The 12,330-nt window shown below is 51.9% G+C and overlaps 1 protein-coding gene across 1 annotated transcript in view; it reads right to left on the bottom strand.

Annotated features, from left to right (window-relative positions):
- Positions 1-12,330, bottom strand: part of ACOX2 (acyl-CoA oxidase 2) — a 1,177,957-nt gene that overhangs the window by 357,847 nt on the left and 807,780 nt on the right. Inside the window, exon 11 of the mRNA XM_069643758.1 lies at positions 1,695-1,800. Within this exon, the coding sequence (XP_069499859.1) occupies positions 1,695-1,800 (106 nt within the window). The remainder of the gene's footprint in view (positions 1-1,694; positions 1,801-12,330) is intronic.

Raw genomic sequence — 12,330 nt, 5'->3', positions numbered from 1 at the left:
TATTTCCGCACAGTAACTCAAAGACATTTGGCAGTAAAGTGAAATCTACACCTCCTTCCCTGGGTCAAGTCCTAAAATAAAAAGTGCGGGTACTCATTAACATACCAATTGAATGTGGGGTCACCACAAATCAGCATATCAAGGCCCCCTCTGAAAACAGTGGGGAGGGAGAACTTCGGAAAAAAGTGGGGGACTTTGTCCACCCGTGTGTACCATCAACTTGAGCCCTGCCTCCTCCCACCTTACCACCAAACTTGTAGTGCAGTGATGCAGTAACGTGGTGGTAACGGAACTACTGCCACTTCACCGGCTTAAAGTTTATTCTTATTATATAATTGCCTAATAAGCAAACAATAAATAAACACCCAACAACTGTCTTGCACATTTATTCCTTAAGGTCTTTAAACTGCTTCTCTTTTTTTGGAAACCACTTCTCATGTAACGCTTTTGTCAGTGTATGTTGTGGTACCTCTACTTCAGTTAACCTCCGGGAAAGCAGCTTTCACACCATTTATATACTTTTGAGGTTCGACTAGCCTGTTTTATTGCATCTCTTCATTTAGTGGGAATGATGCACATTGGCGTTTGGATAGTGTTGGCCAAGCAAGTACTATGGTAGGTAGTTTGCATTAAATCCGGCAAAGAATAAAAAATAAAAGTCAAGACCGGCATTGCTGGGTTTCACACCCCTGGTTGGGAGATCCAAATTTTGAGCAGGTGTTGTGACTTTAACAGTCATATATCCAGCAAAGAAATTAGTGGTAATTTCATAATTATGGCCATCACAGCATATCTTCTCAAAGTCTTCATTCACCAAGTCCTTACATTCTTCTCCTGAAGTGGTTTTGCTCACATCGCAAGTCTCAGATAACGCTATCCGCCAAGCGCCTTCAGATGCACCAACTCCGACGCCTGGTCTCCACCCAAGCGAGAGGCATCTGACCCTGCCGCGAAGCATACTAGTCAGCACTGATCGTCATCACCCAGAGTGAATACATCCAGCTCCCTGGAGGCGATCACACCAGAGGCCCACCTATGGATAAACGACCCTTGGCGCGGAGATGGATGCCCCAGGACTTGACCTAGAACCCACCTCACCTTTCAGGCACACTGAGAAAAGCTAGACCGACATACTCGTGATGACCATCTTTGATAAGCACTCTGTCTTTTCTCTATGTGCTAAGTACCTTAGATGTTAACCATGTCTTCATTGAAGAATATGTCAGGTTTCTCAGAAAGGCATCAACAAAACCTCTATCCATCTTCCGAATGGAAATCTAGAAGAAATGAAGGCCCCGATGCCACTGAAGAGAACTCATAGTCGGAAGTCACTGAAAAACCTTTTGTTCACTTGAGCCAATTGGCCTCCGACACCTTTGTCGGATTTTTTAGCATCACCCCATTGACGAAAAAGATCCCATAACATTTTGACAGCATGACCAAACATTCAAAAATGCCAAACGTCACTAACTCACAAATGTACTTGTCCTAACTTGATAGTACTATACTATTGAATCCGTCAATGCAAGCACTCACAATTTGATGACAATCCAAACCAATTCTGAGAACAAACTGGTATCCCTGGTAAGTTAGCAGTCTCTAGATTGGTAGGCTAGATAGTGCTCTCCATGATACTACGCTGGATTGCATTCCAGGTGAATAGATAAATGCAGTAATTGTAAGATGACACTAACCATGGAAGCCTGCACGAGTTGAACTGAGGTGCTGTTCCAGGCATCATACTGTTCAGCTCCAGCCTGCACCAGTGCCTGTAATTGGTGTGCAGCATTTTGAATGTGTCTACAAAATAAAAGAGTATTTTAGAATCTTATAAAATAAAGAAAGTCAAAAAAGTATTGAATCTCACATCTGTATATGCACATGCTTTTGGAGGGTCTTCTAATTAGAGCAAGTTGGTTCATTTGATGATGTTTATAGCAGCACAGGTTACTATTTTCCATTAAGCACCACTACATTTGATGGTGGATCATATTTGAAAAGAAATGTGGTTTCATTTTTTTTATTATTCTTTTTTTAATTAAGTGCTTTTGCTTTTATATAAATACCGTTCGCAATACTCAGTCAATTACATTACATAAGTTACACATATAAATAGATTCATTATTACAACAGTTAACACAATACATTCTAGCTATAGCTTACATCGAAAGGCCATAACATCATTCAATGGCATAGACACCAACATTGATTAAAATATACAATAAACCGTTTTTCAATTATATCAGCATAAATCCAGTACAGTGATAATCCTAAAATCAAAGATCAATAAGTGCAAGTGTCTCTTTCCAAATACAAAAAGCAACAGATGTAATTACCAACAAATCAGCTGCTTAAATAACACTTCAAAATTGATCAGTAAGCAAGCTCTCCTCATGACTAATAAAATTACAGTGAACCTTAACATATTTCTCTTTTAGAACACTTCAAGAGGTGAGGACATGGCGGCTAGTTTCTATCGCTTGGTGACAATGTCTTTTCATATAGAATGCCTCGCCAACCACCAATGTACTCTAGAACGGGCAGAATATCAAGGCGAAGATAAATAATGACTCTCCTCAATTCCTTTCCCACTCCTCATGATCGTCTACAGTACACAGTGGGCCAGGGGAGGGCCATGGTTTTTGGATCCCGACCTCAGGGGTGGACTAGCGAGGGAGGATCACCTGGGTAGAAGGTCCTCAGGGATTGGGGAGGGAATACCCGAGGGTGAGATAAGGTATCCCCCTTCTCTGATACCTATCTACCCGATACCCCCTCAGCCTTCATGAGGTATTATACATCACAAGATGTACATTCCCCATTGTAACATTTAAGTACTGAGACGAAAAGGAGGGAGCCAGGAGTTATACAGGCTTCCTATGGGAAACACCATTATGGTACTGGGAAGAAGAAGATGCAAGCAGAGGCACACCTACACTCTCAATACATATGTCCCACTAATAAGGACAGGCACTTGAAGCAGACTACAATCACCTGAAATCTATTAACCGGCAGCAGGAGAACGGGGTACCGAGACACTGGACGTCTGCAGGTTGAAGCAGAGGAGAAAGATGTGGCGAGGGAGCCATGTCTCCAAGGAGCCATGAGGGTCCGTTAGAGGGTGCTGGAAGGCATGCTACTCCCTTATGAAGCAAACAGAAAGAATGCATAGTTCCCCTTGGCAGGTGAAACAGCCCAAGATTGTCTGAGGGGCAGGTGGTGAGACCTCAGAACGACGAATTGTTAAAGTTGAACACAACCAGTGAGTCTGAATGCAAAGCAAGCGCATTTAAAGAAAAGACACGCCCGTTGAAGTATGAACGGTCATCGTGAAATGTACAAGAGAGAGAAAGCACAACACTGAGGAGATACCAAGTAACAGAGTGGTCGTGTGTATAATTACACGTTCTTGGAAGCCTCTGTATGAATGGAAGGAGCAGCCTAAAGGGAAGGGGAGCTGTGTGCAAACTGAAAACCCGAGGAAAATAGAGAGCATAAAAGGGGGAGCCACGCTAAGAGGGAAAAGTGAGCAAAATCCCCTTTGAGAGATACAAGATGAAAAGTTAGGTGCTAAATTGAAGAGTGGTAAATTGAAAATTGGAATAAAGTGTTTGAAAAATCTGGAACAAAGTCAAATAAGTTGAACTGCTCAAGAGGGGGTAAGCCCCAGAAAGTGATTAAGTGAAAGTACAATGATGAAGTGAAAGTAAAGTGAAAGAAGCTGAACTGTGCAAGAGGGGGTGAAGCTAAACCCTGGGCTGCGCCTCCTGTGATGGGTGGAGCGTGCAGTCTGACAACTGTGCCACGACCCACATAGACTCCACCAGATGAAATACTTGTGTGACAAATGGGAGAGTATTGTGAAGAATGGGGAAGGGAACCACTAAGAAGTCAAGTTGAACCGTTATAAGCTGAACTTTAAGTTTAATGATTCGTCAAGGAAAGAGGAAAGGTGATGTTTTGTGAAACTAAGAGGAACCAAAGGGGCTTTTGAGTCTGGGAAAGGGGACCCGGAGAAGGAACAAGTTACTTACCTGTAACTGTTGTTCTCCAGCATGGGTCTGGCATGGATTCACATGCTCATGAATATTCCCCGTCGTCAGGCTGGGAATCCTCGGTAAAGAAAAAACCAGTATCAGTTTCGTTTCTGATCTGTCTTTCGTAGTAATAACCAATCACTGGTCTCTGCGTCATACTGACCACAGCCAATGACTGCCCTCTACCTAAGCACCGCCTCTGGCAGCCATCTTCAGATTTGGAAGCACGTGAAGTGGCAGTATGACCAAGTGAAGAGCCGCAGAGGGGTAGGCGGGAGGGTTCGCATGTGAATCCATGCCAGACCCATGCTGGAGAACAACAGTTACAGGTAAGTAACTTGCTCCTTCTCCAGCATGGGGTCTGGCATGGATTCACATGCTCATGAATAAAGAATACATAGCAGTACACACATGCACAACCACGGGAGGTGGCAAAGGCTCAACATTAAGCATTACATCAAACTCAACATTAAGCATCTTACCTCCTCACCAGGCTCACCTCAGGCGAACAGGTTGCGCAGCACTGCTTGGCCGACCCTGGACTCCTCCCTGGAATCCCGATCGACGCAGTAGAATTTCGTGAAGGTGTGCGTCGACCTCCACGTAGCAGCCCTGCATATGTCCAGCAGGGTCACACCAGAAAGGAACGCCGTGGTAGCTGCGATCGCTCTGGTGGAATGGGCTCTCGGACGGCCAGGCAGCGGTCGGTTTGCCAACCGATGACAGTACATGATACAGCGGAGAGCCATCTGGAAATGGAAGACTTCGAGAGAGCCTTCCCCTGATTGACAGGTCCAAAATTCACAAAGAGTTGTGACGTCTTCCGAAAACACTTCGTGCGGTCCACGTAGAACTTCAGCGCTCTAGCCACATCCAGCGAGTGCAAAGTCCTCTCAGCCGGCGATGAAGGCGACGGGAAGAACACAGGCAACACCAAGGGTTCGTTGAGATGGAAGTCCGACGGTACCTTGGGCATGAAGGAGGGGTGCGTCCTGAGCACTACCCTCGTGTCGTGAAAAGCCAAGTACGGGGCCTTGCAGGAAAGGGCCTGGATCTCTCCCACCCGTCGTGCGGAGGTGATGGCCACAAGAAACGCTGTTTTCCACGACAGAAACTTCAACGGGGCCCGAGTGCAGAGGCTCGAACGGAGGTCCCATGAGCTTGGTCAGCACCACGTTGAGCTCCCACGCCGGGGCCGGCGCCTTCACCGGCGGGAACGATCTGAACAGTCCCTTCATGAACTCTTTCACCAGACGATGAGACCACAAGGACGTCCGGCCCGTGGTTCTGGTGTATCGGGAGATCGCAGCAAGATGAATCTTGATGGACGCGTGTGCCAGTCCAGCTTTGGCCAGCGTCAGCAGGTACGGCAGTACTTGGGGAGCCGTAATCCGTAGAGGGTTAATCTTCTGTGCGTGGCACCAGACAGAGAACCTCTTCCATTTGTGTCCATAGCATTTAAGAGTCGAGGACGCCCTGGCCTTTGCAAGAACCTCTCTGCAGTCGGCCGGTATGTCGTATCCTCCAAACTCTAGCGCCGCAGGAGCCAGGCCTGCAAGTTCAGCGATTTCGGGTCGTGGTGGAGGATGGCGCCTCCTTCCCTGGAGAGTAGATCCGCGTCCACCGGCAGCTTGATTGGCGGGGACGCAGACAAGTCCAGAAGGTCCGGGAACCATATCTGCCTCGGCCACGCAGGTGCGACGAGGATCATCCTGCACCGCGACCTCTTGAGATGGTTGACGAGCCGGATTAGCAGTGGCAAAGGAGGGAACGCGTAGAGGAACAGGCCCTCCCAGGGGAACGAGAAGGCATCGCCCATGCTCCTCGCCTGGGGAAACCTGCTGGCGAACCTCCGGCACTTGGAGTTCGTTGCCGTCGCGAACAGGTCGATCTGGGGTGTGCCCCACCGTCGGAAGAGGCGATCCACTAGATCCTGCCGTAGTTCCCACTCGTGGCACGAGCGCAGCTCCCTGCTGAGTGAGTCGGCGATGGTGTTTTTTATCCCTGCCAGATGAAACGGCACCAGAAACATCCTTTGGGCGACGGCCCAATGCCACAGGTCCTGCGCCTCCTTGGACAGCGCTGGAGACCTGGTTCCGCCCTGTTTCCTGATGTAAAACATGGAGGTGGTGTTGTCGGTGAAGATCCTCACCACCTTGCCCTTGAGGGACGGAAGGAAGGACCTGAGGGCCCAGAACACTGCACGGAGCTCCAGGACGTTGATATGGAGGGACTTCTCCGTCGGGAGCCAAAGGCCTCTCGCGTGCAGATTTTCGGTGTGCGCTCCCCACCCTTCCAGGGAGGCATCCGTGGTCACTGTCTCCTGGTGGTCTGGGGTCTGGAAGTCCATGCCCGCCGTCAGATGCGCGCGGTTGCCCCACCACCGGACCGCTCGGCGGAAACTCTCGTCGAGTGTGATCCTCTCCTCGAAGCCGCCCGTCGTTTGGATCCAGCGCGCGTCCAGGAACTCCTGCAACGGGCGCATCCGCAGCCTGCACATGGGAATGAGGTAGATGCAAGAAGACATCATTCCGAGGAGGGACTTGATGGACCTCACCTTGGCCGCGTCGGAAACCAACATCCGCTGTACCTTGCCCAGAATGGACCTGGTCCTTTCCTCCGACGGGGAGGCCAGAAGGGACACTGTGTCGAGCTTCGCTCCCAGAAACAGTGCGTTTTGCGCGGGTACCAGATGGGACTTGGCGTAGTTCACAGCGAATCCCAGGTCCGTGAGAAGTTGGACGGTCCTTGCCGTGTGATCCACGGCGAGCTCCCTCGTCTTGGCTCGGATGAGCCAGTCGTCCAGGTAGGGGTAGACGTGGATCCCCTCGCGGCGCAGCTGCGCCGCCACCGGTGCAAGGCACTTGATGAATACCCTGGGTGCCGACCGTAGTCCGAAGGGGAGGGCTTTGAACTGGTAGTGACGCCCTTGGACCACAAACCTGAGGAATTTTCGGTGCCCCTTTAGGATGGGAATATGGAAGTAGGCATCCTCCAAATCCAACGACGACAGGAAGTCTCCTTCCTCCAGCTGCCCCAGGACGTGCTGGAGGGTGACCATCCGGAACTTCTGCGCCTTGATGAACTTGTTCAGACGTCGCAGGTCTAGGATGGGGCGCCATCCTCCCGTCTCCTTCTTCACGAGGAAGTATCTCGAGTAAACTCCGGAGCCCCGAAGCCTCTTTGGGACGAGTTCGATGACGCCCTTCCTGAGCATCGCCTTTACCTCCAGGAGAAGCTGAGGGACGTGAAGCTCTTTCCTGGCCACGGGGGGGACGCGCGGGCACCTTCTTTGAAACTCGAGCGCGTGGCCCCGGGCTAAGGCGTCCAGCACCCAACGGTCGGTGGAGATGGACTCCCACACGCTGACGAAGCTCGCCAGCCGGCCTCCCACCGGGGTGCTTCGGTGGGGGCCCGACCCCACGGCCGGTTCAATCCTGTTTCGACGAGGCTTTGCCGCCTTGACCTCCTTGGCGACGACGGCGGGGTCCGCCAGACTTGCCTCGTCCTCTGTAGGCCTCCTGAGACGATGAGCGGGCCGCTTGACGGTAGGTGGAGAAACCGCCGCCGGAACCTTTGGAGGCGCCCTTGCCTCCGCTGCTCCGAAAGGGCGTCCGTCGTTGCTGCAGAACCCCAAGGGCCCGGGCCGTCTCAGTGTCCGCTTTAATGGCCTGAAGGGAATCGTCCACTGTTTTCCCAAACAGGTTGTTCCCATCGAACGGCATGTCCAGGACTCTGGTCTGTACGTCTTGACAGAAGTCCGTAGCCTTGAGCCATCCACGCCGCCTAAGGTAAACGCCGTTGCCCAACTGGCGAAACCCAGCGTCGGCGATGTCCGTCGCAATAGTGATGGCGTGGTCCGACGCCACCTCGCCTTCCTGTAGGATCTCCAGGGCATCCGCCCTCTTGTCGTCCGGTAGGAAGTCCAGCAGGGGAGCCAGTTTGTACCATAGCTCCCTGTCGTAGCGGGCCACGATAGCCAAGGCGTTGGCCGCTTTGATCGTCGTCGCTGCAGACGAGATGACCCTGCGTCCCATAGCGTCCGATTTCTTTCCCTCGCCGTCCGGTGGGGAAGTCGATGTGGAGGCCGCACCCCCCCCCCCGCTTTCTTCCTGGCCGCCGCGGAGACGACAGAGTCCGGGGTAGGCTGCGCCCGAAGGCACAGGGGGCCGCGTCCGGGAACCGGTACTTCTTCTCGTACCGGTCTCTTCTAGCTGGCGTCGTGGAAGGGTTCTTGAGGAGGGCGAGGCCCTCATCCCAAATGTCCTCCAGTAGAGGCACCGCGAGGACCGTCTTCCTCTTGGCCTCGCGCCATTGATAAAGGAATCCTTCCTTTTTCTTCTCCTCAGGGCAGAGTTGGAAAAGCTCGGATGCCCTGGCGATCATGGAGTGGAACGATCCAATCTCGTCGGGCGGAGAAGCCCTGGTGGGAGGTGACGACGGTAGATCCTCGTCGTATACCTCGTCGTCCGTACCCGTCGCTGCCGTGTCAGTCCCCGTATCATCCCCTCGGGTGGACGGGGAGGAGGGCTGGACGGGGCGGCTGAAAAGGAGGTGGAGGGTGAATCCTTCTTTTCTTGGGCGGGGGAGCACCAGAAGGTCCCGGTTCAGGATCCCCCGACGGGAAAGGTTCCTCCGTCGGCAACGGTAGTCTCGTCCTTATCTCTGAACATAAGGACTGTATAGCCAACAAAATGGCCGCCGAGTTGTCTTGCGGCACTGGCAGAGGGGAATCCGACGGGCGATCAGGGGCCCCGTCGGCACCCTCGACGATGTCGTCGTCACCTGCGTCGGGATCCATCCCGATGGGCCGGTCTTCTTCCACGCCAAGGCCGTGGCTTAAGACCTCAATCAGCTCTTCCTCTGAGGCCGAATCTACGACGACACCCTGCCCCCCCTTTTTCTTCCCCGCCGGGGGTTTCACGGGGGTCCTATCGATGGGCACAAAAGAGGACTCCCTCCGAGGTGGCAGGGAGACTCTGAGCCCCGAGGTCGCCACCACTGGTGTAGCCTCCACAGGCTGAGCCAGGGCCGCCGCGACAGTATCGATGGAGGGCTTGGCCGGATGGATTAAGGCCTTCACCACCTTAGGTGCGCTCACCGCCTTATCTTGAGGGGGGGGGGGACACTGCCTCGCTCCCCCTCCGATGGGGCCTTCGTGCTCGACCGGGGCCTCTCCAGGAGCTTCGCCGGGTGCTCGCCCTTCCTCTTACCCGACCCAGAGCGTTGGCTCGTGGCTGAAGGTGCCGGGGAGGGTGCGCCCTGCCTGGCGCCCGTAGAGCCCGACCGTTCGGCGCCCACGGTGCCAGCGGACTCGCGGTGCTTGGCCTTGTGTTGGACCCCCGTCGCCGGGGCGTCCTCAAAGGTCTTAGAAGACCGCTCGGATTTCTTCTTCTTCTTCTCGCCTGACGGGCTCTTCCCTTCCAGCCAGTTGGCGAGACGTTGATGGCGGTCCCTCATGGTCTGCTCCGACATGTTGCCGCAAAACGCACAGTCCTTCTCCACGTGCGTCTTGTCCTCATGTAAGCAGTAGAGACAAAAGGAGTGTTCGTCCTCCTTAAAGACCTTCTGCAGCTGGCATCCAGGGCAGCTCCTGAACAGCTTTCCGGGCGTCGAGCTTCCCTTCTCCTGGGCCATGTCCGGGCCTGAGAAACTTCTGGAGTCCTCCAAAAGCGGAGCTCGACGAAATCTTCACCCTTGAGGGGCGCAGACGAATCCGACACGGGTCCCCGTTGATCGGATGGAGAGTCGGTGGAGCTTGAGGCTCTTTTGACCGAAAAAACAAAGTTTTTTGAGAAAAAACGTGAAAAAATAGCACTAACGCTCGAGAGCAATAGCACGAGGATCCCAACACATGAACGTGCGGTAAAAATCTGAAGATGGCTGCCAGAGGCGGTGCTTAGGTAGTGGGCAGTCATTGGCTGTGGTCAGTATGACGCAGAGACCAGTGATTGGTTATTACTACGAAAGACAGATCAGAAACGAAACTGATACTGGTTTTTTCTTTACCGAGGATTCCCAGCCTGACTGTTAGGGAGAATTCTCTGTTTAGGCTGAATTTCCCTACCTAGTGAGTCCCCCAGCAGCTTTGCTGGATTTCTGGGGTTTCTTTTTTTCTCCTGCCAAGAGTGAGACTCTTTTACCCTCACTCTTGGACATGTTGAAGTGTGTTTTCTTGGTTAAACCTTGTGTTGAATGGGCTATGGGGTCTTTTACTCCATAGGGCCTCATGTATTTTTGTGATGTGGGTTACACAGCACCCTCTGTGCCGTGACCCAGGGGTGTCCTAGGGACTCCCCAACATAGACTCCATACCCTGGGACTGACTACTGTCTCCCAGGGCATGTAAAGTCACCAAAGACTTTGCTAGTCTTGAATCCTGAACAGAACCAGTACAAACCATCATATTGTGGACGTACTGGCTGGGGCAATTCGATTGCCCCAGGGTCTGTTAGTCGAGGGGGCACGTCTCCGTCCCCCCTGATCGAGTTTTGGCTGGTGGCAGTGGAAACTACTTTTTATATTCGACCGCGAATATTTCCCTATGGGATTTCCCATTGTTTTAGGCTAACACATTTAATTATTTATTTACGGTAGCCTTAAACATACCGCCGGTTTATATATTTATTATTATAACTCCGGTTGGGACTTTTTGCCAAAACTTGATTCTAAAATGGCGTTGGCGTTCGCCTCTGTAACTCTGACCCAAAGTGGAGCCCTTTGTTCCACTTTTGGCGGGCTTCTCCACAGAAGCCCTCCAAAGTGGTGCCACTCTGTCTGGGGTACTTAGGAGGGGTGGAGGGGGATTTAGGCACCCTGGACTGAGTTACCTTGGTAACTCAAGTCGCACTCCGTCCTGATTGGCCCAAGTGGTGAGCCGGCCGGCTCACCACTTAGCATGTTTGAGTGACAGCTAGGCTGGGTGAATGGGGGTTTGCTGCATAAAAGCAGGGCTTTGGGGACTGGAACTTTAGAAGTCGCCACAGGACCAAGAATCCGACGAGGGAAGAGCTGAGCCGACCTGCTTCGACGACACCACCCGGTGGAGCCCTGCTGAACCGTCTCACCACTTTTCCCGACGACCGAGGAGAACTCTTAACGGAGTGGCTCCTTCCTTTGACTGGTGGGGACAACCAGTTTTCACCTTCTTTCCGCTTCTGGAGGTATCTCGTGGCCGCCTTGCCAGTGCCAAGCACCCCGGCAACCGGAACCCCACCACTTTTACCCCAACCACGAAAGTCAGTACAACCCTTTAACCGGAGGACTCCGCGGCTGGTTTCTTCCCGGGCAGTGCAACGACCCTCTTCTTCTGCTCTTCAGCGAGAACTTCTTCTCCCCTGACCGACGTCGAGCCTTGCTGCCACTGCCTGGAACAACTGCCACCGCTGGAGGATCCTTTCCGCTTAAGGTACCGTGTTCCGCCTGGCTTCCCTTGCCACCGACTGTACGGGGTAGATTTAGCCCCCGGCTTTCGAACCTGGGAGTGCCTGGAACACCCTGGCTAAACTTTCTAAGCCACCCTAAACTCTTTCTAACTCTTTGCAAGACTTTGAATCCCTAATAACAGTGTGATCTTGGGCACATTTTCGCTCCGGCTACTCTAAGAGTGGGCCCTGCCTAGTGACTTTTTGCTCACCTGTGACTTTGTGCTTCTTTGAGCATATTGCAAGTGTTTTGGACCTTAGAGTGGTGTGTTTAACCCATTTCTGTTTCTTTTTATCCCTTTCTTGAACCTACTAGAGTGTCATCTAACGTTAAGCGCTCACCTCTGTTTTAATTATGTGGTGTTAACCTAGAGTTGTCTAGATAGGAGTAAGGGTTGAAACTGCTTTCATTATAACTGTGTTTGAAGTGTTTTTACTATATTTTGCTAGAGTGATTTCAACTTATGTGTGTTTAATAAATAAATAACTATATACTTTTGAAACCAAGCTCTGGTCAGTGTTTGCTTGTGCTATTGTATTTGAGTACCTATTGTGTATACTTTACATACTGCCTAACTCTTCTTGAGGGAAGTCTGACTGCTCAGCCACAGCTACCAGGTAAATCTGGGTGGTGCAGACTGCTACCAAGTGGGTTTACTGCTATACCTGTAGTCTTAAATCTTTTGCAGTGGTCCCCAAGGGAACTGCACAGGTTTCTGCCTAACACTGACGACGGGGAATATTCATGAGCATGTGAATCCATGCCAGACCCCATGCTGGAGAAGCCCTTATACCTTGTGAAAACGTATTGGGAGTGTTTTGAACTCTGCAGAACTTTGGTGAACCCAAGTGTCTTGAACTTGGGAAAG

This window comes from Ambystoma mexicanum, chromosome 2p (genome assembly GCF_040938575.1).
Source record: "Ambystoma mexicanum isolate Mex_15411 chromosome 2p, UKY_AmexF1_1, whole genome shotgun sequence".
Classification (NCBI taxonomy): Eukaryota; Metazoa; Chordata; class Amphibia; order Caudata; family Ambystomatidae; genus Ambystoma; species Ambystoma mexicanum.
Note: the sequence above shows the minus strand (reverse complement) of the source record. Positions and strands in the feature narration are given on the sequence as shown.